At 51.0% G+C, this 24,285-nt stretch overlaps 1 protein-coding gene across 29 annotated transcripts in view; it reads left to right on the top strand.

The window, feature by feature from the left end:
• DHX30 (DExH-box helicase 30) overlaps positions 1-23,961 on the top strand; it is a 31,613-nt gene extending 7,652 nt beyond the window's left edge. For 6 of the 29 annotated variants that reach the window (XM_070575554.1, XM_070575570.1, XM_070575568.1 and 3 more), the window contains 20 exons: positions 2,368-2,463; positions 3,563-3,591; positions 9,491-9,621; positions 10,234-10,344; positions 15,734-16,035; positions 16,544-16,664; positions 17,421-17,570; positions 19,412-19,564; positions 19,853-20,689; positions 20,964-21,039; positions 21,126-21,230; positions 21,497-21,672; positions 21,920-22,126; positions 22,216-22,297; positions 22,375-22,568; positions 22,664-22,823; positions 22,962-23,119; positions 23,216-23,319; positions 23,398-23,537; positions 23,635-23,961. In XM_070575554.1, coding sequence (XP_070431655.1) covers positions 2,368-2,463; positions 3,563-3,591; positions 9,491-9,621; positions 10,234-10,344; positions 15,734-16,035; positions 16,544-16,664; positions 17,421-17,570; positions 19,412-19,564; positions 19,853-20,689; positions 20,964-21,039; positions 21,126-21,230; positions 21,497-21,672; positions 21,920-22,126; positions 22,216-22,297; positions 22,375-22,568; positions 22,664-22,823; positions 22,962-23,119; positions 23,216-23,319; positions 23,398-23,537; positions 23,635-23,888 — 3,586 coding nt within the window. In that variant the 3' untranslated portion in view covers positions 23,889-23,961. Of the gene's footprint in view, positions 1-2,367; positions 2,464-3,562; positions 3,592-5,726; positions 5,810-6,603; positions 6,790-7,295; positions 7,653-9,490; positions 9,622-10,233; positions 10,345-15,733; positions 16,036-16,543; positions 16,665-17,420; positions 17,571-19,411; positions 19,565-19,852; positions 20,690-20,963; positions 21,040-21,125; positions 21,231-21,496; positions 21,673-21,919; positions 22,127-22,215; positions 22,298-22,374; positions 22,569-22,663; positions 22,824-22,961; positions 23,120-23,215; positions 23,320-23,397; positions 23,538-23,634 lie in introns of those variants that run through there. The other 23 variants (XM_070575564.1, XM_070575565.1, XM_070575563.1 and 20 more) reach the window with 9 other exon arrangements.
• Positions 23,962-24,285: the final 324 nt, after the last annotated feature.

The following is a 24,285-nucleotide window of genomic DNA, read 5'->3' as shown; positions in this document are numbered from 1 at the left end:
TAGATTGGGGCTGGCCCTATGACCAAGTGGTTAAGTTCGCACGCTCTGCTTTGGCGGCCCAGGGTTTCGCCGGTTCAAATCCTCGGCAAGGACATGGCACCACTTGTCAAGCCATGCTGAGGTGGCATCCCACATGCCACAACTAGAAGGACCCACAACTAAAAAATACACAACTATGTACCGGGGGGCTTGGGAGAAAAAGGAAAAATAATATCTTAAGACAAAAACAAAAACAAAAAAACACTAGATCAACAGCAAGAATGTGCAGTTTTTCTCCAGCTCCATGGTCACAAGAGGGCTCAGTGATATTTTGTGGGATTGTAACAGCTTTCCCCCAATTACTGAAATGCTTAATGAAATAATGAATAATTGTCAAATCATTTATTCTTTTTTTTTCACTCCAGCATTCCTGGATATGAATGAGGACCCTCCTCAAACAAGAACAGAGAGATTGAGCTGATCATTTCCAACCTTAGCTTCAAGGCATAGCTGGAATTAGTTCCAAGATAAATCTTGATCCTAGGCACTTTGTTCCGGAAGACCCTACAGGCGTTTCTGCTGTAACACTATATATGTTTTCTGCAAAATTACACACCTATAATATTACAAGAAGGCTTATGGGAAAAGTAGCGTTGAGGCATTACAACTGCAACTTTATGACCAGAGTAGGACAAAAACAGTCATTGGTGCCTGGGAAGATGCTTTGGACCACCAAGGCAGGCAGCACAGTGTGATGCTAAGACTGTACAAAGAGTGTTCTGATGAGAACAGAGTTGGCGGTTGCTGAGGCAATACAGGTGGAAGTGGAGCTCTGAGCCACTGGGGCTGCCATTAAGCAGTGTGTGCAGCTAGGAGTGTCGGGGAGGAGGACCTAAGTACAAGTACTTGCTCCGCCCCCCCAACATTTTATTATGAAAATTATCAAAAATACTGAAATGTGAAGAAATTATATAGTGAACACTCATGTATCCACCACCTTGATTCTTATAGTCAATTTTAGTTTTTTAAAAATATAACTGAAAGGGCTTTTCCTTTTCCTGCTGAAAATTACAATTCTACTTTTTAAAAAAAGTTTTTTTAATGTTTTCTTTTTCTCCCAAAGCCCCCCAGTACATAGTTGTATATTTTTAGTTGTGGGTCCTTCTAGCTGTGGCATGTGGGATGCCGCCTCAGCATGGCTTGATGAGCAGTGCCATGTCCGTGCCCAGGATCCGAACCTGTGAAACCCTGGGCCACTGAAGCGGGGCGCACAAACTGCACCACTCGGCCACGGGTCCAGCCCCTATAATTCCACTCTTGCTTTTTCAATTTCCTTGTCTTAGAAAAATTACATTTGAACCAAGGGTGCTTTCTTTTTACTGATATCATTACCCTGTTTACCAAATCTATATGAGCTCATTTGCATTATAGAAATGGGCAGCACTGTAGCAGAGCAGGCTGTTTCTCAAGTGTGTAGTGTGTGTGGTTGTCTCTCCCTGCTCCTCTCCTGCCCCATTTATTATACCAAAACCAGTGGGGCAGAGAGAGAGAAGAGCTTATGCACCTTTTTCTCCAGACAGTGAGTCTCTGACATTTTCACCATTTAGGTGGTTTTAAAGATTTTGAACATCCCTTATCCATAGATTTCCACCTTTCCATGGAATAATCAGTGAGTGTCTTAATTTTAGTTAATGTCTATCAAAGTTTTGGAACTTAATAAAAATGTATTTTATGGGTCACTGATAAGTAGTATTTAGTCTCCAAATGAGTGGAAATATTTGGGATGGCAAATCATTAAGCTTTAGAAAGATGGAGAAGGCTGGTAGTGTGGATCTGGTCTTGGTTCTCAGGGAGGACCCTGACTGTTAATTAGTCCCTCTCTTGCCCAGTTCTTAGAGGGAAAGAATAATTTGAGATCTGGTGGCTGAAGTGGCTGTCTGGGGAACCCATAGCAGAGATAGAGATAGCTACCATAAGTGGAAAACAGAGAAGTGGAAGAACCCAGGGTCTTTACATGATGTCTTGACTTTTCAGTTTTCAACTGTTGCACTGTCTCATCCTCACAACTCCAGTCTCTGGTGAAGCACGTGGGATGGGTGTTCAACCCATAGAGGGTGGCCAAGGGAACGAGGAGAGTTTGAGGACTTTTTTGAGAGCCAAGAAAAGTTCTCTACAAGGCTACCATGTATCACACCTATATAAGACAACTGCCTTCTTTCTGTGTGGCATTATCAGCACTGTTTCTTAGAACTGTGTCTGGCTCCAGATGCCATCCATCAGCCCTGCTGCTCAGGGTCCTTCACGGATCCTCTGGGGCGAGCCATTCCAGGGGTCTGTAACTATGAGGGGTGAAAACACGTCACCTTGATGCCCTCTCTCTTTCCCCAGATCGGACCCAGCACAGGCAGCGTCAGTGCAAACTTCCCCCGCCCCGCCTTCCACCCATGTGTGTCAACCCTGCCCCTGGAGGGACCATCTCTCGAGGTAAGGGAGGAGCCTTGCCTCCAGCACCAGCTTGGTCTAGGGTCTGTGGGAAGGTGGGTGGCAGCAGGAGCCCGGGTGCCAGGGCCATGGGCCTCTGGAAAGTGAGTGAGGAGGAGTGGGGTAACAGAGTTGTTGGAGCTCTCAGGGAGAGATCATTGGGAAAGGTCTGGGTTATTTTATGATCCTTGGCCACATGGCTGAGACCCTCTGATCTCCTTGTGTGACCAGGAATAAAGCCTAGGCTCAGTCTGGGTGTTTGGCACTAGCATGGAGAATCTGCAGGATCTTCTAGGCAGTCCCTGGCCCAATGTGGCTTAGAAAGTGCAGGGCACTTGTAGTAGAGTAACAATAGAGAGCCTCGACTCAGCCCACTGCCCTCCCTCTTGGAGGCTTTGGGGATGTCTGGCAAATCACTTCCCTATCTCCCCCTGGCACCTCAAAGCACTTTACTGACATTAAAATGTGCCTCTCAGTTCATTTGGCAAGGTAGGCTCTCCTTTTGATTGGAGAAAATGTCAGAGCACCCAGATAGGTAGGAGCTCACCTTAGGTCCCTCTGGTACTCAGGGACAGGGCCAGTAATAGGACCTAGGGAAGCACCTCTGTCCTAACTCCTCTCTTCCCTCCGAGTTAGGTCTTTTCCAGGTCTGCTAAGACCAGTGCTCTTGGTGGCCTCTTCCTTATCCTGACAGCTGCCCTTCTCCACCCCACTGGCTGCCTGTTCACACCCCTCCCCCAGTTGCCTGGCACAAGAACACTATTTTAGGTCATAGAGTCTTTGCCTCAAGTAGAGACAGCATGTCCACTTTAGGCTCTGTCTGTAAAGTGCTTTGAAGGTCGAGAGCTCAGGAAGGGTGCGGGGAGCACAGAGCACCTCAGTTTCTGCAGCACATGCTGCTGCCATATGTCCATGCAGTTTCCACATACACCACCCTGCTACAGTGGCCCTGACTACGGACAGCAGCATAGAAATAAGTACTTTTGGCCCCTCTGACCATTTGACTTAGGTATTAAAGAAATGCCACCCCCCTCCCGTTGCCAAAACAAGAGTTGATTGCCCTTTTTTTTTTCTTTCTTAAAATGCCCTGTAACTCGAAAAGGCTGAACGTTAACATTTCCAACATGGCAGGTGAGTGGCTCTGAGAGTGTCAGATGTGCTTTGGCTAAGCTTGAAGATGGTTAGTTGGGATTAACCAGGCAGCACGGCTAGGCAGTGCCTCCTTGAGCACATGCAGAGGAGAAGGCTGCTGCACTTGGGAGGGGCAGCTGGTCCCTGTGGGGCAGCCCAACAGGCCCCGCCCTGTCTTCCCCAGGAGCACAGACTCCTTGAGCCTGATTGTTGCCTTATAGCTGCGCCTGCAAAAGGCATCCATGGGTTTATGTGTCTTTGCCTTCTCTCTCTCTCTCTTTTTTTTAGCTAGAAAGTGTTCTTGTCTCCATTTCTTCATCACAGAAGCAACAGACCTCTTAGTCCACATATGACTGTTGGACCTTTCTGCCATGCTTTCTGATTCCCTCGAGGCTTTGCTGGTGCCTCTGCCCTTAAGAAGAAAGCGTCTGGCAGAAACAGTCTTTCTGGTGTTCAGATAGGAAAACAGGGCTCAGAAAATGGTGGCCACTTGAATAGGTTATAGCACCCATCAAAGTCAGATTTGGGATTGGAAGAAACTATCACCTCCTTTCCCAATCTACCCCAAATTCTACTGCCAACCTCTTACCAAGGCCTCCTTCCAAGGTAAAGGGTGAATAAATTAAGAAACTCACCTCTAAGCCTCACCTGCAAATCTTTCCCACCCACGCAGATCTGAGATGTAGAGCACTGGAAAGCAACATGGGATAACACTCCTTCTCTCAGGATCCTGGGGGCCACAGGACTGGTCTTTCCTGTCCATCCCCTCATGCAGATGTGTTCCCTCTTCTTGATGCGGTGATTTACCTCATGGGACCTTGTGACTTCACATGTGTGGACAGGAAGGCCATGAGGATGGGTAGGGTGGGCAGGGTGGCCACTCGGCCCCTGTCGTTCTCCTTACCTTTCTCATTGCAACCAAGTGGACTATTTCTTGCCATTTTGACCATCCATACAATATCTAACTATGGTTGAATTGACAGAAAGTTGGCCAAGACCACTGGTTTCTTCAGGTATCGGTGGTCCCTCTCATTTTCCCTCCAGAAGTTCTGTGGTCTGCCCAAAGTCTGGACTATCTTAGGCTTCCTCCTATTTCTTTTTCCCATGGCCTTCAAAGTTTAGAATCCTAAAATCCTCCGGTGTATTCAGCAGATCCTTTACACTTTGATTCCGTGCTGCTAGGTGTCATTTAGTACCGGATGTCGTGCTTGAGCTAGAAGTGAATGGAGAGATCTCTGAGCCAGTAAACCCTTTCTTTTTTCAGAATTTTCCTCCTTTTTCACAGGCAAAGGAGTCAACTTTCTCTCTCCAAAGGATGGAGAGTGGAGGAGAAGGCTTAATGCTGGAGGAAAGGAAGGGGAGCATGCCTGAGCCCCCTGACTTCCCTCAAGGTCCTCTACGGCAGGAGTCAGCAAACTTTCTTTAAGGCCGGAGAGTGAATATTCTAGGCTATGCAGGCCATATGGTTTCTCTGCCATTATAGTGTGAAAATAGATAATACATAAACAAATGAGCATGGCTATGTTCCAATAAAAGTTTATTTATAAAAATAGGCAGTGGGCGGATTTGGTCTGCAGGCTATAGTTTGGCAACCCCTGCTCTAGACCAGTGGGGAGACGATTACAGAACCAGAAGGGTTTCAAGAGCTGCTATAGGAACTGCCCTCATTTTAAAGAGGCAATGAGGTTTGCAGAGGTGAAATATTTGCTCAAGGTGATACCAGCTGTTAGAGCCCAGATGAAGTAAATGAAATAGGAAAAGGGGATAGGCTCCCTGAGAACCAACTAGTTTGTTGACATTAGCTGATGGGTTTTTTTTACATAAAATTTTAAACATCTGTTCCAAATATGTTTTCTAAAACAGAGAAAATAGTACAATGAACCTGCAAATATCTGTCACCCAGCTTGAACAGTTAACAACTCATGGCTAATCTTGCTTTGTGTATATCACTCCGCTTTGGCCTTTCTGGAAGCAGATCCATGAAATGATAGCTTTTCAACCTTAGCTTGACTAAGTAGCTAAAACTAAGTAGCTGTCAGAGCAGAGTGCTATACTGAGGGCTTCCTGATGCACCATGACAGGCGCAGGCTGTTTTCCAGGCAGGGTCTTTTCATCTAGGCTGTTGTCTCCTTCAGCTTTCGGACACCACAATTTTCAAAACTTGGCCTCAGCCAGTGCTGCCACTACCAGGCTTGATAAGCTTCTGGATTCTTTTGAGGTAATTTGGGCTGCTAACAATCCTTGAGAACTACTGAAGCTGAATGTATTCCTCAGCTTTTGGCAAATTAAAGTGCTACTTGGCCAAATTCAAAGCCCTTGGAGATTCACGTTCTGCCCCATGGGTCTTGCCATACCAATATGGATGATCTGGGTTGGGGTGTTTGATATAGATGGTGGTATCCCCTTGTGTGAGGTCAGTTCATTGCTGCCAAGGACACCTTCCATTTTGCCCCTTTCCTGGTAAAAACCCACTGAGGAGAAAATCGAGGAGCAGGAGTTGAAGCTGCCCTGCCCTGCCCTGGGTCTTTCTCCCAGTGACCTGTCCCCTGTTGTCTGAGACCTTAGAGGACAGTGGCTTCTCTAACAGAGCACTTTGCAAAGCTGCCTTCCAAACATCCCAGTTTATGCTGACCACAGCCATAACAAATTGGAGGAGCAAGTTTGTCCTGATTTTCCCAATTGATGAAATTGCCCAAGGTTCACAGCTGGCAAGTGGTAGAATTGGGAATAAGCCTAAGTATTAGGACTCAAATCCTGTGTTCTTGCCATAGGCCTGCAGTTCTCAGATGTGGTCCCAGACCAGCAACCTCAGTATCATTTGGGCACTTGTTAAAAATGCAGGTTCTTGAGCCCCACTCCAGACCTAATAAATAAACTCGGGGGTGGCTCCCAGCAATGTTTTCACAAGCTCTCCAAGGGATCATTGGAGTCGGATCTAGAATTATAAAACACACAAAACCCTCCCTCCCAGCTTACCCTCAACTGCACTGCCAACCTCTGACCAAGGCCTCCTTTCAAAGGACTGAGACCTTGAGGCCCCTTGCTGTCGTTGTCACTGCCCCAGCATGCAGATTCATCCTGATTCCCAGCTTACCCAAAGCCGCGCTTCTCAGTGCCATAACAGGCAGAAGAGGAATGGGCCTGGCAAGAATCCAAGCATGGTAGTTTGGAAACAGAATCTACCTGCCTTTCAAACAAGTAAGGAGCATTAGCTTCAGACTCTCACTGCTGGACCAGCACAGTTCTTGGGCACAGTGTCCAAGTCGGGTATTTTTCACCTGTGACTCCAGCCCCGGGGATTAAATCTGGTCTGCTTGTGTTCAAGAAGTCTTCCCTGTCCTGGCTCCAGATTCTTCACTATGTTTACTTTGTAAGCCATTAAATGCGATGGGGGTGCCCCAGTTTAGCAATTATCTTACAACTGTGGGGGCTGGAGTCCAGGCCACTCTGTCAGGGTATGTGACAGGTATTTACCAGCAATCGGTAGGACCTAGAGGGAACTTTATTTCCTTGAATGGATGTTGAGCTAAGGCCTGCACTATTTCCCAAGAAATCCCATTCCCTTTTCCTGCCTCAGATTCAGATGAGGAGTCTGTGGGTTTAGTTTTACTGGGGGAGTGATTTCAGCAGGGTCCCAGCCCGGGGCCCGGCCTGCCCACCGGTTGACTGGAGCCTGGGGTTGCTGGAGGCCTTGGTCTGTGCGAGGCTGGAGCCAGGCAGCCCCGGCCATCTCAGGTCGCCCCCACCCCGGGTCCGCCCATCCGGCAGGGGGCGCGCAGCGCTCGGGCCGCCCGCTCCGCCCTTCTACCATGTGCCTGCCGGCTCCGGGGCTGCTGGGGCCGGCGGGAGCGCGATGGCGGCCGCCAGGAGGCTCATGGCCCTGGCCGCCGGCGTTTCTCCGCGCCTGCGGCCGCCGGGTCCCCACACCACCGGGCGACAGGGACGCTCGCGCGGCCTCTCATTAGGCTGCGCCCGCCCCGACTGCACCAAGGAGGCCGCTGAGACCGAGGCGGGGGCGGCCCCCGGCGGGCCCGGGGAAGGCGACGGAAGCATGGTAAACGGTGAGGGCTGTGGCAGGCGCGGCCAAGCCGCGACGCCCTTGACTCCTGGGGATGGCAGAGCCACGGGCGTGGGCCGGGGCCCTCTCCCCGATAGTGGCCGAGACCGCCGTCCGCTGGCGGGCCGCAGCCCTGCTGTTGTAAAACTGAGTGTGGTACGGGCCCAAATGGACCCCGAGCGTGGAGGTTCTGGGGCTGGAGCGCCTGCACTTGGCAAGAATAGGTGAGAGGTGTGGCACCTCGAGAGAGTGGGGGAAAACAGGTAAAAGTCCAACTCCTGCCAGGATGGGTGGTCAATGGTTAGAGGGTCAAGGGTAAGCACAGCCTCACCAGTGTGGGAAAGAGCCCAAAATACACCTGGGACTTGAGGATCTCAAATAAAGATGGAATGATTGCTCTAGTGGACCCCAGAGCTGTGCGTCTTGAAGGTTGCAGCGAATGAAACTGAGGAGTGCATCCCTGCCCATCAAGGTTGCATAGAACCGGCGCTCCCTGTGCTATAGAGCTGGAGGGAGTACTAGTTCACATTTGTAGTTTTATCTATAGGTCTAATTACTTAAACTTGGGTCGCTCAGTGGGATAAAACCCCTTTGAGTCTACTTAGATACTGTTTCTTAACTGCTTGGTTCTTAGTTGCATTATAAGTTATCATTTAGAGGGAGACAGAGGCAGGCAGAATCCTCCCTCCTAGCCAGTTGATGTAGGAGTCTGCCCCCAAGGAAGCAGTCTCAACCCAGACAGCAGGGTTACATCAGAATTCCTGGAGGAGCTTTTTCAAAATACAGAGCCTTCCCCAACATCACCACCATTCTCAAGTGCCCTGTGATGAACAGTGTGTCCAGTGCTGTGCAAAAGCTCCCTAGGTGATTTATGATTGATGCATGCAGGTTCACGTGTGCATATATGTACTCCCTACAGATTCCTTTTGGGAGCTGGTTTAAAGTTGAGTATAATGCCAGAGAGTGTGAGTGGAGAATGAAAAGGCTTCCCATCTCTTTCTCTAGTCTCTGACCCTGCATCTCTTGAAGGGCCACTCTGGTGCTGTGGGACCCTTCCTTCTGTTTTTAGCTGCTCCCAGCAGGCTTCTTCATGGTCTGGCTAAGCCCTGTGTCTGGCACAAGCTGCCTCTGGGTGGACATTTCACCCATTTCTGCTCTAGGATTGATCCAAAGCACAAGTGAAAAAAAGTGAGATGCCTCTCATGGTGTCTGATGCATCCTGCCTCCACTTGACTCCAGCAGACTTGGGTGAGGAATAGCTCATGCCTGTGTCTCAGCTGTGGAGGTCTCCATTCAGTGTTCCTACACATAACCAGGCTCTCGGGAGGCCTTTTGCAGGGTGCTGAGGTACACCTGAGAACTGGGGCCTGGTGTTCAGACTCTGGAACCAGTCCTCCCTTTTGTGTGTCTTTTATTTTAGAGAGACCTTGCGTTGTCTTGATCTCCAGTTTGTGTGTGTGGTAGATTTTTGGTGTTTTTTGTTGTTGTTGTTGTTAGTGCCTTCTTTCAGACATCAAACTGGGGGAGTTTGTTGTCATCTGGGCTTCTGTAGCTGATGTATTAAATTAGGTGCTCGGGTGGGGGAGAGGATGCTGTCTGGTTCCTTCTGTGGTGTGTAGGTCATTGGCCCTTCTTCAGGAGATGGTCGTGCAGGTGGGTCTACCTCACTGTCCCCTGTAAGCCCTGAAGCCATTCCTCTATCCTTTGCTAAGATGCTCCTGGGTTGTTTGGGGTCATGAGCCAACATCCTCAGTATCTAGTCCAGGGTTGCCTTGATTCATACCCCATGGAGTTTTTAAAAGAAAGAGAACAACTATAATGCTTTTCTTCTTATTTTCTTAGCTTCTAGGGACCTATTAAAAGAGTTTCCACAGCCCAAAAACCTTCTCAACAGTGTGATTGGAAGGGCCCTTGGCATCTCACATGCAAAAGACAAACTGGTCTACGTACACACAAATGGGCCGAAGAAAAAGGTAACTGCTGGTGGCAGGGAGCCGTGTTTGTCTGACTCTCAGGAAGGAAACTGGGTGCCCTTTTCTCCTTCAGATTTCTTTGTCAAAGAGGCCATAGAGTGGATTTTCTGAACTGAAAATGGTCAACAGAGAATCTCAGAGCAAGGCTAGGTTTGAAGGAGAGCCTGGGTTAAGGAAAGGGAACACAGGGCAGGTGAAATGAGGAGTTGTCATCTTGTGTAAGACAGGTCTCTGCACTGATCCCTAGTTTTGGTCCCGTGTTGACTAACTGGAACTGCGGAAGGTTAGAATTGACAATGTGAATTCCTGCTCCTAGAGTCTTGTAGGTCCTGGGACTCACAGAAGCTTGCAGGCAAACCATTTCGAAGGAAGATTTTTAACTTTAAAGATGGGTCCCACCTTGCCCTCTGGCTAGAACATGGCACTCTGAAGAAGCAAAATGACTTGAGTTGGGACAAATGGCTGAGTTAGAGCCTTACACGTTGTTAACGATGGGGTTGGGGTTCTGTCCTGCAGTCAGCTCCACAGCTTTGCTGTTGATTGTCCATGTGATTTGCAACAACTTTGCAGTCTGGAGAGGCAAGGGCCCTGATTCTCTCTTCTCCTCCCCAGAAAGTCACCCTCCACATAAAGTGGCCCAAGAGCGTGGAGGTAGAAGGCTATGGCAGCAAGAAGATCGACGCTGAGCGGCAGGCTGCAGCTGCGGCCTGCCAGCTGTTCAAGGTGACCCTCCCCTGCCCTTCTGCGTAGTGGAAGCCGTACAGACCTCCCTCTTGGGAAACTCCTTGCCTCTTGCACTGATGGTCTCTCTGGTGCTAGGTGCATCTAGGTAGAGGTTGACAGGGTGTTCAACCCCCACCTGTCCTGAGCCCTTCCCACCTTGTGGTTTCTTTCTTGTTTTTCAGCCAGTGAGGGAATAGATTTTTTTTTCCTACTGTAGTTATCTACTTTCTGCAGTTTAAAAACCACAGAGAAGAACCCCTTTATGAAAAATACTCTCTCTGTATAGCACCAAAGATATACTTCTGTTTTGATTTTTGTTTTTCTTTCCTCATTGTTTCATGTGAGTTTTTCTCTATAGCCACATGGTCATTTTACTTGTGATGGAAGCATGATACTCATTTCTCTCACTTCCCAGTGGTTAGGCATGAGTTGCCTTCAAGTTTTTGTTTACCCAGCGTTTACTAGACCTTCAGTGTTGCTCCTTGACCTTTCTCTCTATCCCTAATTGACTCCCTTCGTGGCTGTGCCAACCTTGAATTTTCCTCAGGTCCCTAGGTCTTCATCTCTGCTCTGATAAGGACAAAGCTATAAGAAGTATATTCGTTCAGCTTCTCTCCCACTCATGGTCTCCAGGCCTTCACTGCCCCTGCCTCCTTCCTGCGTCTGAGGAGGAAGGTCCTTCCTATCTTGGGCCCCTGCACCGCTCTTCTCTTTTCTCTGTCCCTTTTCTGTGTCTTTTCTCTATCCCCTCTTCCACACTTTAATTTAATTTTCAGATCCTTCCTCTTCTGATTCTTTTCTGTAGGCTTCAGAAATAGTTCAGGGCCTCGCCTGGTGGCGTGGTGGTTAAGTTTGCACACTCTGCTTTGGCAGCCTGGGGTTTGTGGTTTTGGATCCCAGGTGTGGACCTACACACCGCTTGTCAAGCTGTGCTGTGGTGGCATCCCACATACAAAATAGAGGAGGATTAGTACGGATCTTAGTTCAGAGCCAATCTTCCTCATAAAAAATAAGTAAATAAATAAAAATTTTAAAGAAATTAAGAAAAAACCTTCAGTGTTCTGATCCCTCCCCTCATTTCTTCTGCAAACAGCTCTCTGTGCTTTGGGTTTGCATTTTCTCTACCCCAGTGTCGTGGCTGCTGCCTTGATTACTGGTTAATTTCACATTGTGCAGTGCCTGACAGGTAGCTGTGGTCCCCAGATGATTGTTGACTGAATGGAGCAATGCTTTGCCAGGCTTATCAGCCTCTTCTTGGGCCTTGTTCTGCTCAGATGTTCTGTGGCTTTGGCACTGCCAGGTATCTCTTCCTCAGCCCCTGGGTTACCTCTCCTTCTCCTTCTCTTTGGGTCACTCCAAGCTTCTCTTCCTCTCCCAACATCTAAAAACATCTCTTTTTTCTCTACCCTTTCCCTCTGGGGAAATCTCTCTTAAAGTTCAACCATCCTTTCTGTGTGTGTTTTTTTTTTTTTTTGATGAAGATTAACCCTGAGCTAATTACTGCCAGTCCTCCTCTTTTTGCTGAGGAAGCCTGGCCCTGAGCTAACATCGTGCCCATCTTCCTCTACTTTTTATGTGGAACGCCTACCACAGCATGGCATGCCAGGCGGTGCCATGTCTGTACCCAGGATCCAAACCGGCAAACCCCAGGCCGCCGAGAAGCAGAATGTGCAAACTTAACCACTGTGCCACTGGGCCCGCCCTCCTTTCTGTGTTTAATGCCTTTAGAAATCTCCATCTCCCATTGAGTAGCTCTACTTCAGGGGTTCTCTACTGGGGGGGATTTTGCCCCCTCCCCCCCCCCCGGGAATATTTGGCAATGCCTAGAGACATTTTTGGTGGCCACAGCTGGAGGAGTGCTGCTGGCATGAAGCCAAGGATGCTTATAAACATCCTACAACGCACAGGACAGCCCCCCCACAACAAAGAATTACCTGGCTCCAAATGTCAGTAGTGCCGAGGGTGAGAAATTCTCCTCCACTTGGGAATTTGAAGGCACTTTAAACCCAGCCTGTGTGCAGTGCATCAGGATCATATTCCTGTCTAGCCATTTCTCTGTTTCCTGTCTATGCTCAGCCTTTTTTGTTTTTTGTGGTTAATTGTAAAATACACAAAATATAAAATTTACCATATTAACCTTTTTTTTTTAAGATTTTTAAATTTTTCCCTTTTCTCCCCAAAGCCCCCCCGGTACACAGTTGTATATTTTTAGTTGTGGGTCCTTCTCGCTGTGGCAAGTGGGACGCCACCTCCGCATGGCTCGATGAGCGGTGCCGTGTCCGTGCCCAGGATCTGAACTGACGAAATCCTAGGCCGCCAAAGTAGAGTGTATGATCTTAACCATTCAGCCATGGGGCCGGCCCCTTAACCATTTTTAGGTGTCTAGTTCAGTAGTATTAAGCATGGTCACATTATTGTACACCTGATTTCCAGAACTTTTCCATATTGCAAACTGAAACTGTAACCAACTCCCCATTTTCTTCCCTTCCCTTGGTAACCATGGTTCTACTTTCTGTCTCTGATTTTGGCTACTCTAAGTACTTCGTATGAGTGGAATCATACAGTATTTGTCTTTTTGTGACTGGCTTATTTCACTTAGCATAATGTCATCAAAGTTCATCCATATTGTAGCACATGTCAGAATTTATCTCCTTTTTAAAGGCTGAATAATATTCCATTGTATGTGTATACCACATTTTGCCTATCCATTTGTCCATCGATGGATGCTTGGATTGCTTCCACCTTTTAGTTGTTGTAGATAATGCTGCTGTGAACATGGGTTTACAGATATGTCTTTGAGACCCTGCTTTCAATTCCCAGAAGTAGAATTGCTGGATCATATGGTAATTTCTATTCTTAATTTTTTGAGGAACTGCCCTACTGTTTTCCACAGTGGCTGCACCATTTTATATTCCTACCAACAGTGCACAAGGGTTCCACTTTCTCCATATCCTCACCAACACTTGTTTTCTGGGTTTTTTTCCTTTTTTTTGATAGTAACTATCCTAATGGGTATGAGGTGGCATCTCATTGTAATTTTGATTTGCATTTTCTTAATGACTAGTGGTGTTTAGCATCTTTTCATCTGTTTATTGACCACATATCTTCTTTGGAAAAATGTCTATTCAAGTTCTTTGTCCATTGTTTAATCAGGTCTTTTTGTTGTTGAGTTATAAGAGTTCTTTATATATTCTGGAGCTGATAGCCTTTTCATTCCCCAATATCTGTACACATGGTTCTTCAGCTCTTCCCTTTCCCCCTAAAACCAGATGTGGTTCTTAAGCATTGCCCTCGTGCTTACAAAGGTAACTGGAAGTGCTCTTAGAGCAGCCACAGCCTAGGGGGAGGCGCCCACATGTGGAAGCTTCCTTCTTCTTGAGGAATGAGTAGAAGTTTACCAGGGCCCAGGGATGGAGCAGGGCGCTCCAGACACAGGGCACAGAGGCATGGAACCCGGCTGTATGTGAGCAACTGCAAGGAGTGTGAGCATGGGTCTGAGTGCTTGGTGATGGTAGGGACAGGTAGGGAGGGGCCAGCACACCAAGGCCTTAGATGTCACAGGGAGGAATTTTTATTTGATCCGGTGGATGCTGGGTCTACTGACTGGTGGTAATTGTTAGAATGACACAGCCAAATTTTCTTTTAAGAGTAGTCACCAACAGGAGTGGGATTGGGCAAGATCAGAGATGGGGACACTGGATAGGTGAGAACGCCAGTATCGGCAGTGGAGGAGGTGACTTCAGGATGTATTAAAGAGATTTTGAAAAGACAGTGACTGGTCAGATGGAGGAGGAGAGAGGAAGAGTGGGTTAGTGGAGAAGCATGAGCCAGCACGGGGGGCTCTGAAGGGAAGTGGGTTAGGGTGGGCTTTGTATGGAGGGAACAGTAGTAGCCAGCAGGTCAGGTATTCAGGGGTATTCGTCAGGAACAGCATGAGCCGGGGGGGTGAGTGAGTGTAAGGCAGGAGGGAAAATCATGCTGTCCTGCTGGGACAGGGGAAAGATGCTGTGTTTGTTTTCTATATAATCACATACATCCTTGTAAACAGTGAGGCAGTGATGGCAGAAGCACCAGGCACCCGTTCTGCCCTGTCCTGAGTGGCTGTGGCTCTGTGTGTGTGGATGTTTGTGGGTGTGCCCTCCTCCCCTCTCTCTGTCACAGAATCCTGCTGTTCTCATGCATCTGTTCTTCCACGTGAACTTTAGAATCAGTTTGTCAAATGCCCAAGAAGCCTATCCAGACTTTAGAATTATGTTAATTCATGGATTAATTTAGGACTCTTTTGTCTTCTCACACATAAAAGTTTTATCATTTAGGAACATATGTCTCTCTGAATTTATCTCCTTTGCCAAGTTTTGTATTAAAAAAAATTACAAATCTGTACCTTTCTTAAGTTCATGTTAGGTAGGTTATGATTTCTGTTGCTGTTGTGAATAGAATTTTTTTAAATTACGTTTTTAAATTATAGTTGGTTATTTCAGAAACCTGAGAAGAGAGTTGTAAGAAGGAAGGGCATGGTCGCTCCTCAGCTTGTCACAAGTCAGGTGGGGCTCAAGCCTCACTAGAGAGGTGCCTGGACTCTAGCACCTGTCGTCCGCTGTCATGTGGCCATAACGTCAGAAACCCAGTTAACGCGTCCGTGTCTTTCCTGTGTCACTTTTACCTCTCCCAACTTGAATTCCAGTAGCGTGTGCCTTATTCATACTCTGCTCCTTGTTCTAGCTTTTCACTTACTTTCTTGGTCCTTAGACCCTAGTCGTCTGCGTTTCTGTTCTGCCTCTTGGATTCGGAGCTTCTTGAGGGCAGGGACCAGGTCTCATCTCTAAAGATGGTGCTCAGGGTGGTCAGCTTGTGGTTTTGTATGTGCTAGAGACTCAGCATATGTTTGGATATTTTCTCTAGAAAAGAATGAAGTTATAACACATCTTAAAATAACATTTTTGTATAAATGGCTTTAAAAGTGTTTTAAGTTACTTCTAGAACGTGTTCCCAGCGTAAGATTCTTAGGTCAGAAGGTATATCTGTTTTATGGTGTAGGCTTCATATTTTCTAATTGCTGTATTCACTGAAGCTTCCTAGATCGTTTTGTAAATGTATCTGCTTCCCTCTTACTCTGGGGTGGGTTTGTGTGTGTGTGTGTGTGTGTGTGTGTGTGTGTGTGTTTTGTCTAATAGGTGTAAGAATTTACCTTGTCATTTTCATCTGTCAAAGCTAGACATGTGAAGTGCTGTCTCTGTGCCCAGTCCCTGCCTAGTGGCTGAGGTGGGTAGACAGGTGAAAAAGTGTGGCTCCTGCATATGAGGGACTTATGGTGTAACTGAGCAGGTTCCAGGCAAACTGAGATGTGAGGATGTTATGGACCCTCACAATGGCCCTTTCCTCCCCCCAGGGTTGGGGGCTCCTGGGCCCCCGGAACGAGCTATTTGATGCAGCCAAATATCGTGTGCTAGCCGATCGCTTTGGCTCTCCGGCTGATAGCTGGTGGCGTCCAGAACCCACCATGCCACCCACTTCCTGGAGGCAGCTGAATCCTGAGAGCATCCGGCCAGGGGGACCTGGGGGCCTCTCCCGCTCCTTGGGCCGGGAGGAAGAGGAGGATGAGGAAGAAGAGCTAGAAGAGGGGACCATTGATGTCACTGACTTCCTGTCCATGACCCAGCAGGACTCCCACACCCCACTCAGGGACTCGAGGTACAGCTGGAGGCAGAGGATGCAGGAGAAGCTGCTTGCATCTTTACATGGGGATGGGGGGATGTTCCCTGGGAGCCGTCTCTGAGAGGGGAAGGCCCTGCCCCACATCTCATCCTGCAGGTCCCATTGTTTATTGGTATATCTGCCTATTCTTGGGGAGAGCCAGCTGTGGTCTTGTACTGTGTAGCTGGGCTTTTGCAAAACAGCAGCATGGACCCTCCCTCCAGCTCACACTCAGGTCCCTCAGAGGCCCAGCAACTGCTTTGCCAGCCCCCTGCCCCTGCCCTCTGCTCTCTTGTCTGTTGGGGGAACTGAGGGAGCATTAGCTATGCTGTGTGTCTGTGACAGGATCACAGACAAGCAAAGATGCCCAGCCTGCTGTCTCTTTTATGCTTCCTGGCTGCCTGCTGCAACAACGCAGCGTCCTAGCCCCTGGGTCTCAGAGCCTGAGGTGGAATTGTCCCAGGAAGAAATAGAGCTTTTTCACCTAAGCTTTTGGTCCTCCCAGGGGGGGTTCCTTTGAAATGACAGACGACGACAGTGCTATTAGGGCTCTGACCCAGTTTCCGCTTCCTAAGAACCTTCTGGCCAAGGTGATTCAGATAGCGACATCATCCTCCACAGCTAAGGTGAGTTGGGTCTCCTAGAAGTGTGTGGGTGGGGAGCTGGCTTGGTCATGTCTGGTTTTCCCCAAGACCAGCTGGAAGGGAAACTACAGGTGTGTGGAGGGGCTGAGGATACCTGTTCCCCCCGCCCACACCTAGGCCAGTTGGGGGAGCTCAGGGTCCTTGGAAGGTGAAGAGGGTGAAGCAGCAGGGACAGAATGGAAATCAAAACACAGGAGGACAGGGAGCGGGCTGGGGACTGTAGGAGTGGAAGACCCATATCTGTTCAAGGATGGTGGGCAGGAATGGAGGGGGTCGGGATGTGGGCAGCTGTCTTGCTGGGCTGTGAGTTCATCTTTGCTGCCAGGCTGAGGGGCTTTGGTTAGGCAGGGCTTCTCTCCAGGTGCAAGCCTTTTTGCTCCCCCAGGATGTACCTGGTTTTTAGCTCATGCTGACAGCTTCAGCCCACAGCTGCTACCACACCTGTTTGCCTTGAAGGTGCTGAGAGGACAGTGGGCTAAGAGGGGAGGTAGTGGCATTGCCCACCGGCTGTCTTCTGCTGTGAAATTGTAGTAGAGCAAAAGCCAGCCCAGGACTGAGGAGCTGCAGTCCCATAGGGGCTTGCTTCTGCCTCTACAGGGCTACTTCTTGTGTGGCTGTTGTTTGGCACCTGCTGAGATGGGGGTTAATGCCATCTCTGGGTTCCTTGGCATTCTGAGAATGCCACAGATGTTTTCAATCCCAGCAATTTTATAGCTGTCTCTCTTGCCTTCTTTGTAGAACCTCATGCAGTTCCATACTGTGGGTACCAAGACCAAGCTGTCTACTCTCACCCTGCTCTGGCCTTGTCCCATGACCTTTGTTGCCAAAGGGCGCCGCAAAGCAGAGGCTGAGAATAAGGCAGCAGCCTTGGCCTGCAAGAAACTAAAGGTGAGTCCAGGAAGGTCCCTGGTATGATACGTTAGATCTAGTCTTGGAGCTCCCTGCTACCTTTGGCAAATTGATCCACTTTTCCAGGAAATGAAATCCACCACACCAGGCCCTGGCCTGGACGCAAAAGTAACTGGTGCCAACCCTTGCTCGTGAGGCTGTGTGGCTGCTGTTTCCAGGACTTCCTCACGGTCCCTCTGGCGGTGCTTTGCCTGTGAGGTCAGCCTTTTCAGCACTGTTGGCCAGAACCTGGGTGAGGCCGGGAGGAGACTTGTTCATCACTCTGAATGGCATAAAGCTGGAGGAATGGTGCCCGTGTTGAGTGGCAGACTCAGTGTGTCTGGAAAAATCTTCATAACCTGGGCTTTGTGGCCAAAACTAATAATACGATGTTTATCTGGGATGAAGGTTGAAGAAGCACTCAACCCCAGGGTGAAAGCAATCTGGCCTACAGCTGACAGCTCCCTCAGAGAGGCTTGGCGGTCACCTGATTCCCCAGCGGTGGGAGTCAGCATTGTGGTGAGACTCTCTGAGAAGTTAGTAATCTCAACCCATGTCAGTAGAGGTTTAGTTTGCAGAACAAGAGAAGAGAGAGGCCCTGCTTTACTCTGAACAGTCAAGTATACCTTTGGTGTGTGTGGCTCTGGGAACTGCATTTTAGATACAGCTGATGGTGAGAGGTGACGAGAGCCTGGAGAGTAGACAAGGGCTGGGGACAGGTAAGTGGCGAGATACAAGAGGGAGTGGATGTGTTACCTGGGGCTCAAGAGGGCAGAGCTAGCGCTAATTGGGAGAACTTTGAGGAAGTTTGAGTTTTAGCTTGATAGACACAAGCACTGATGATCACAAGCCCCTCAGCATGGCAGAGGCCTATCTCAGGAAAGAGCGAGCATCTGGTTGGTGGCAGTGTTCAGAGAACAGCTGGCTGGCCACTTGTCAGAGAGACTGCAGGTGCATTCTCACAGTCCTGCGAAAGGGTGGAAGCTTCTGCTGCAGCAAGGTGGCTGTGTCAGCACCTCCTGTGCTCCAGGGACTAACTTGAGGTCTGCCAGGAAGCCAGAGGAAGGGGAGGCTGGTCCCTGCAGCAGTCGACTTCTTGAAGGAGGGAATGTTTGATCTGGGTGTGTAGAGAGAGCGGAATCCAGACATTATAGGTGACGGGAACCCAAGAAGGGAAGAATGACTGGTTTTACACACCTGTCTGAGGTGTGTAAAAAAACAAAACATTGTTTTCTTGCCTTGTTTTCTCTCTGGTGAGGTGGCTTTGGGCACGTGGGGAAATAAGATGCAGCGTTTCCCTTCCAGTGGCTTATTTTATCAAGTTGCAGAAATGGATACTTAGAGGAATTCCGTGCATATGTGTATGGTGGGGTCACCGATAGAATGGTTGCCGGGATGGGCTTTGGTGAGGCAGTGAAGGCAGAGGGAGCCTGTGAGGCATATTCTGGGGTCGTTAAGGGCCTGGCCCACCTATCTTAGAGGTCCATGCTGGGAATTCGTGGAGATCAGATTAGGCTGTTGTGGGGGCTGCAGCTGCTCAGGGAGCGGTTTCTCAGGTACACCCCCCACCCCCGACCCCCCAGGCAGGTATGGTGCTGTTCTACTTGAACATGTCGGGTCTTGCTTTTCTTTAATTAAACTACTATATTTTTTTTCTTTTTGGTGGAGATTTACATTTTCCTGGTTCCTAATTTCTCCCTCATGTGCCATGTCAGTCAAAAACCAAAATCTCTTAGAACAGAGCTTGCCCTGCAGGACTTCTCTCTGGAGCTCCTGAGCCTGTCTGGGCCAGTTCTGGGGAAGCGGAGCTATAGACTGAGCTGTACGTGTTCCCTCTGCAGAGCCTGGGCCTGGTGGACCGGAACAACGAGCCGCTTACCCACGCCATGTATAACCTGGCCTCCTTGCGCGAACTGGGTGAGACCCAGCGCCGGCCATGTACCATCCAGGTGCCCGAGCCCATCCTCCGCAAGATAGAGACCTTCCTGAACCATGTAAGAGAATCCCCCCACCTGCTTCCCTCTTCTCCAGACTGAAAGCCTCCCCCTGTAACAGTCAGCAGTAACTCCCCTTTTTCCCCACTGAGGATGGAGCCTGGGTGCACCCTTGCCCTGAGCAGCCCAGTCTTGCCCGCAGAGGTCCCAGGGCAGTCATAGACTGAGTCCTGCCCAGCGGCTTGGCCCATAGCACCTGGCCCAAGTGATCATGTGGCAGGGCTGGTTGTGAGTTAATGAGAAGGTTATTTCTCTTTCACTATTTTGCTTGCCTCTCCTGTCTTTTAGTACCCTGTGGACAGTTCGTGGATCTCCCCAGAGCTGCGGCTGCAGAGTGATGACATCTTGCCCTTGGGCAAGGACTCAGGGCCCTTGAGTGACCCTATCACAGGCAAGCCCTACATGCCCCTATCAGAAGCAGAGGAGGTGCGTCTGAGCCAGAGCCTGCTGGAGCTGTGGCGGCGGCGAGGGCCAGTCTGGCAGGAGGCCCCCCAGCTCCCTGTTGACCCACATCGGGACACCATCCTCAATGCCATTGAGCAGCACCCGGTGGTGGTCATCTCTGGGGACACAGGCTGTGGGAAGACCACACGGATCCCCCAGCTACTGCTGGAGCGCTATGTGACAGAGGGCCGCGGGGCCCGCTGCAATGTGATCATCACCCAGCCACGCCGCATCTCGGCTGTGTCCGTGGCACAGCGGGTCAGCCATGAACTGGGACCCTCCCTGCGCCGGAACGTGGGCTTCCAGGTGCGGTTGGAAAGCAAGCCCCCAGCCCGAGGCGGGGCTCTGCTTTTCTGCACTGTGGGGATCTTGCTGCGGAAGCTGCAAAGCAACCCTAGCCTGGAGGGCGTGAGCCACGTCATTGTGGACGAGGTACATGAGCGGGACGTGAACACAGACTTCCTGCTGATTCTGCTCAAGGGCCTGCAGCGGCTCAACCCAGCCCTGCGGCTGGTGCTTATGAGTGCCACAGGCGATAATGAGCGTTTCTCCCGCTACTTTGGTGGGTGCCCTGTCATCAAGGTGCCAGGCTTCATGTATCCTGTCAAGGAGCACTACCTGGAGGACATCCTGGCCAAGCTAGGCAAGCACCAGTATCCGCACCGGCACCGGCACCATGAGGTGAGGGGACGCGCCTGCCCCCTCCTGCCCAGGGCTCCTGGCCTTTCCTCCATGGATTCCCATCCTCCCTATACTTGTGGCTTGGTGCCTTCCCCAAGCCTCAGTTTCCTTGATAGAAATGGGAACGATCAGGTTGGCTTGACAAGGGTGTGGTGAGGGTTGGAGGTGACGTGATGTGCTGAGTACCTCGGTCTCACTGAGTCATGGTGGCTGTGTCTTGTGCACGACCCTTTGCCCTGGGGCTGTGACTGTGGCCTCTCTTCCCCCACCCCAGTCTGAGGATGAATGCGCACTTGACTTGGACCTCGTGACTGATCTGGTTCTGCACATTGATGCCCGTGGGGAACCAGGTGGGTGCTTTCCCCTCTGCCCTGTGCCCACCCTGACTTCCATCTGCCGGGAGCGAGCAGCTCATGTCTGCAGGGCCCCTTTACAGGTGGGATCCTCTGCTTCCTGCCCGGCTGGCAGGAGATCAAAGGAGTGCAGCAACGCCTCCAGGAGGCCCTGGGCATGCACGAGAGCAAGTACCTAATCCTGCCAGGTGAGAGTGTATATGCAAGGGTGGTGGCCCCCCCAGACACCAGTCTTGTCCTCTGTTCAGGGGACTCACCCAACTGGGACTCAAGGGACCTGGGTTTCTGATCAGACTGCACTGCTTTTTGTTGGCTTTGCGAGCTTTACTGTGCATATTACTGATCTGGGCCTCATTTTCATCAAAATAGGGTCAAAATCTTTGCCCTGCCCTCATCACAGGGAGGTTTTGACAGGAGCAGTGCCCATAACCAGTGTGTTCTTGCTGCCCACCAGTACACTCCAACATCCCCATGATGGACCAGAAGGCCATATTCCAGCAGCCTCCAGTTGGGGTGCGCAAGATTGTCTTGGCCACCAATATTGCTGAGACCTCCATCACAGTCAACGACATTGTGCACGTGGTGGACAGCGGTCTGCACAAGGAGGAACGCTATGACCTGAAGACCAAGGTGGCACCCATCTCCTGGGCCCAGGCAGCCCCCAGGGGAAGAGCTCCAAGTTCCGAGGTGGCCCCCAGCCCAGATGTGCCTTGGACCTGCCCTGTGTGTCTGGAGAAGGCCACACTTGTTGGGTCTCAGAGTCCCTGTTGGGGGAGGAGGGGTTGTTGAGGGGTTAAATGAGGTGAAGGCCAGGTGTGGGGAGCACTGAGGAAGGCCTGTGGCATCTGTGTTGCTACTCACCTGCCCCCTCCCCCAGGTGTCCTGCCTGGAGACTGTGTGGGTGTCACGAGCCAATGTGATCCAGCGCCGGGGCCGGGCGGGCCGCTGCCAGTCAGGCTTTGCCTACCACCTATTCCCACGGAGCCGGCTAGAGAAAATGGTCCCTTTCCAAGTGCCGGAGATCCTGCGCACGCCCCTTGAGAACCTGGTGCTGCAAGCCAAAATCCACATGCCTGAGAAGACGGTGAGGCAGGGGCGGGGCAGGGCAGGGCTGGCCTTGGGAATGGGCAGGCAGGATGCAGGCTCATGGGCTGTGGCTTGTTCTTGCTGCAGGCAGTGGAGTTCCTCTCCAAGGCTGTGGACAGTCCAAACATTAAGGCGGTAGATGAGGCTGTGATCTTGCTCCAAGAGATCGGTGAGTGGGGCAGGGCCAGGCCGGGTTGGGCTGTGGAGTGGCTCTCAAGGGCGGGACTGACAGCTGAGCTGTTGCAGGGGTGCTGGACCAGCGGGAGTACCTGACCACCCTAGGGCAGCGCCTGGCCCACATCTCCACTGACCCCCGGCTGGCCAAGGCCATAGTGCTGGCCGCCATCTTCCGTTGCCTGCACCCACTGCTAGTGGTCGTTTCCTGCCTCACCCGGGACCCCTTCAGCAGCAGCCTGCAGAACCGGGCGGAGGTGGACAAGGTCAGACCAGTCCCTTCCTGTGGCCCTCTCGCTCTCCCTTCCAGCCCTCCTCCACCCCTTGCCCTGTGACTCGGGTACCCTCCTCGCCCTCCCAGGTGAAGGCACTGTTGAGCCACGACAGCGGCAGTGACCACCTGGCCTTCGTGCGGGCTGTGGCCGGCTGGGAGGAGGTGCTGCGATGGCAGGACCGCAGTTCCCGTGAGAACTACCTAGAGGAAAACCTGCTCTACGCACCCAGCCTGCGCTTCATCCACGGTCAGCGGGGTCCCACCCCTAGTCTCTCAAGTCCTTCACCCCCTTCCCACTCGCACTGGACAGTGTGCATGATGAGCTTGTCATTGCCCAGCCTTGTGGCGGGGGGGCGCTGGGTTCACCCTGACTTTGTCTCCCCAGGACTCATCAAGCAGTTCTCAGAGAACATTTATGAGGCTTTCCTAGTGGGGAAGCCCTCGGACTGCACCCTGGCCTCTGCCCAGTGCAACGAGTACAGTGAAGAGGAGGAGCTGGTGAAGGGTGTGCTGATGGCGGGTCTCTACCCCAACCTCATCCAGGTGCTGCTTCGGGCAGGGGCGGTGACCGGGCCCCAGTCTCCTTTCCCATCCCCTGCTCCTTGCTCAGCCCATTCATCTTTTCCTTCATCCCTACAGGTGAGGCAGGGCAAGGTGACCCGGCAGGGCAAGTTCAAGCCCAACAGCGTCACATACAGGACCAAATCAGGCAACATCTTGCTGCACAAGTCGACCATTAACAGGTTGGGGGGCCATCAGGGTGGAGCAGGACAGCTGGGATGGTCCAGAAGGGTAGTTTCACCCAGCCCTATATTCCCTAGGGAGGCCACACGGCTACGGAGCCGATGGCTGACGTATTTCATGGCTGTCAAGTCCAACGGCAGCGTCTTCGTCCGGGACTCCTCCCAGGTGCACCCACTAGCTGTGCTGCTACTGACCGACGGGGATGTCCACATCCGTGGTGGGTACCTGCAGACCTCCCACTCCACTCCTCAGGCTGGTCTGTCTCCTCAGGGGCCTGGCCTCACCTTGGGTTCCCATCTTTTCCATTCCCCCAGATGATGGGCGTCGGGCCACCATCTCACTGAGTGACAGTGACCTGTTAAGGCTGGAGGGTGACTCACGCACCGTGCGGCTGCTGAGGGAGCTGCGCCGGGCCCTGGGCCGCATGGTGGAGCGGAGCCTACGCAGCGAGCTGGCTGCACTACCCCCTGTTGTGCAGCAGGAGCACGGGCAGCTGCTTGCACTGCTGGCCGAGCTGCTGCGTGGGCCCTGTGGCAGCTTTGACGTGCGCAAGACAGCTGATGACTGAGCCCCATGTCTGCTGGGGCTGTGTACAGAGTGCAAATGTTTATTTAAAATAAAGTTCTATTTATCCCTTGTGAGCATTGCTAGCCGATGGAGGCTCCTCTCTCAGGGCCTCAGCACCCCGGCCACAGTTCCCCAAACCAAGAGAAGACTGAAGGTGGAGAGGAGGGGCTGATGCTTGTGTTGCTGTGGAAGGGGCTGTGGGCTGAAGTCTTAAGGGATGGAGGAGCTTAGAACCATCAGTGCTGCTGACTGACTGGGCCAGGCCAGTCTTTGTCACAGCTGTTCCTATAGTGCCCACACCATGGGTAGCCTGTCACAACTGTCTCTGTCCTTGCAGGTTTGGACAGGAAGTACTGAGCACCCTCTTCCCCAGGTTCTCCTCCCTGGGGCAGTGGTCC

The sequence above is a fragment of the Equus przewalskii genome, chromosome 15 (assembly GCF_037783145.1).
Source record: "Equus przewalskii isolate Varuska chromosome 15, EquPr2, whole genome shotgun sequence".
In the NCBI taxonomy this organism is placed as follows: Eukaryota; Metazoa; Chordata; class Mammalia; order Perissodactyla; family Equidae; genus Equus; species Equus przewalskii.
Note: the sequence above shows the minus strand (reverse complement) of the source record. Positions and strands in the feature narration are given on the sequence as shown.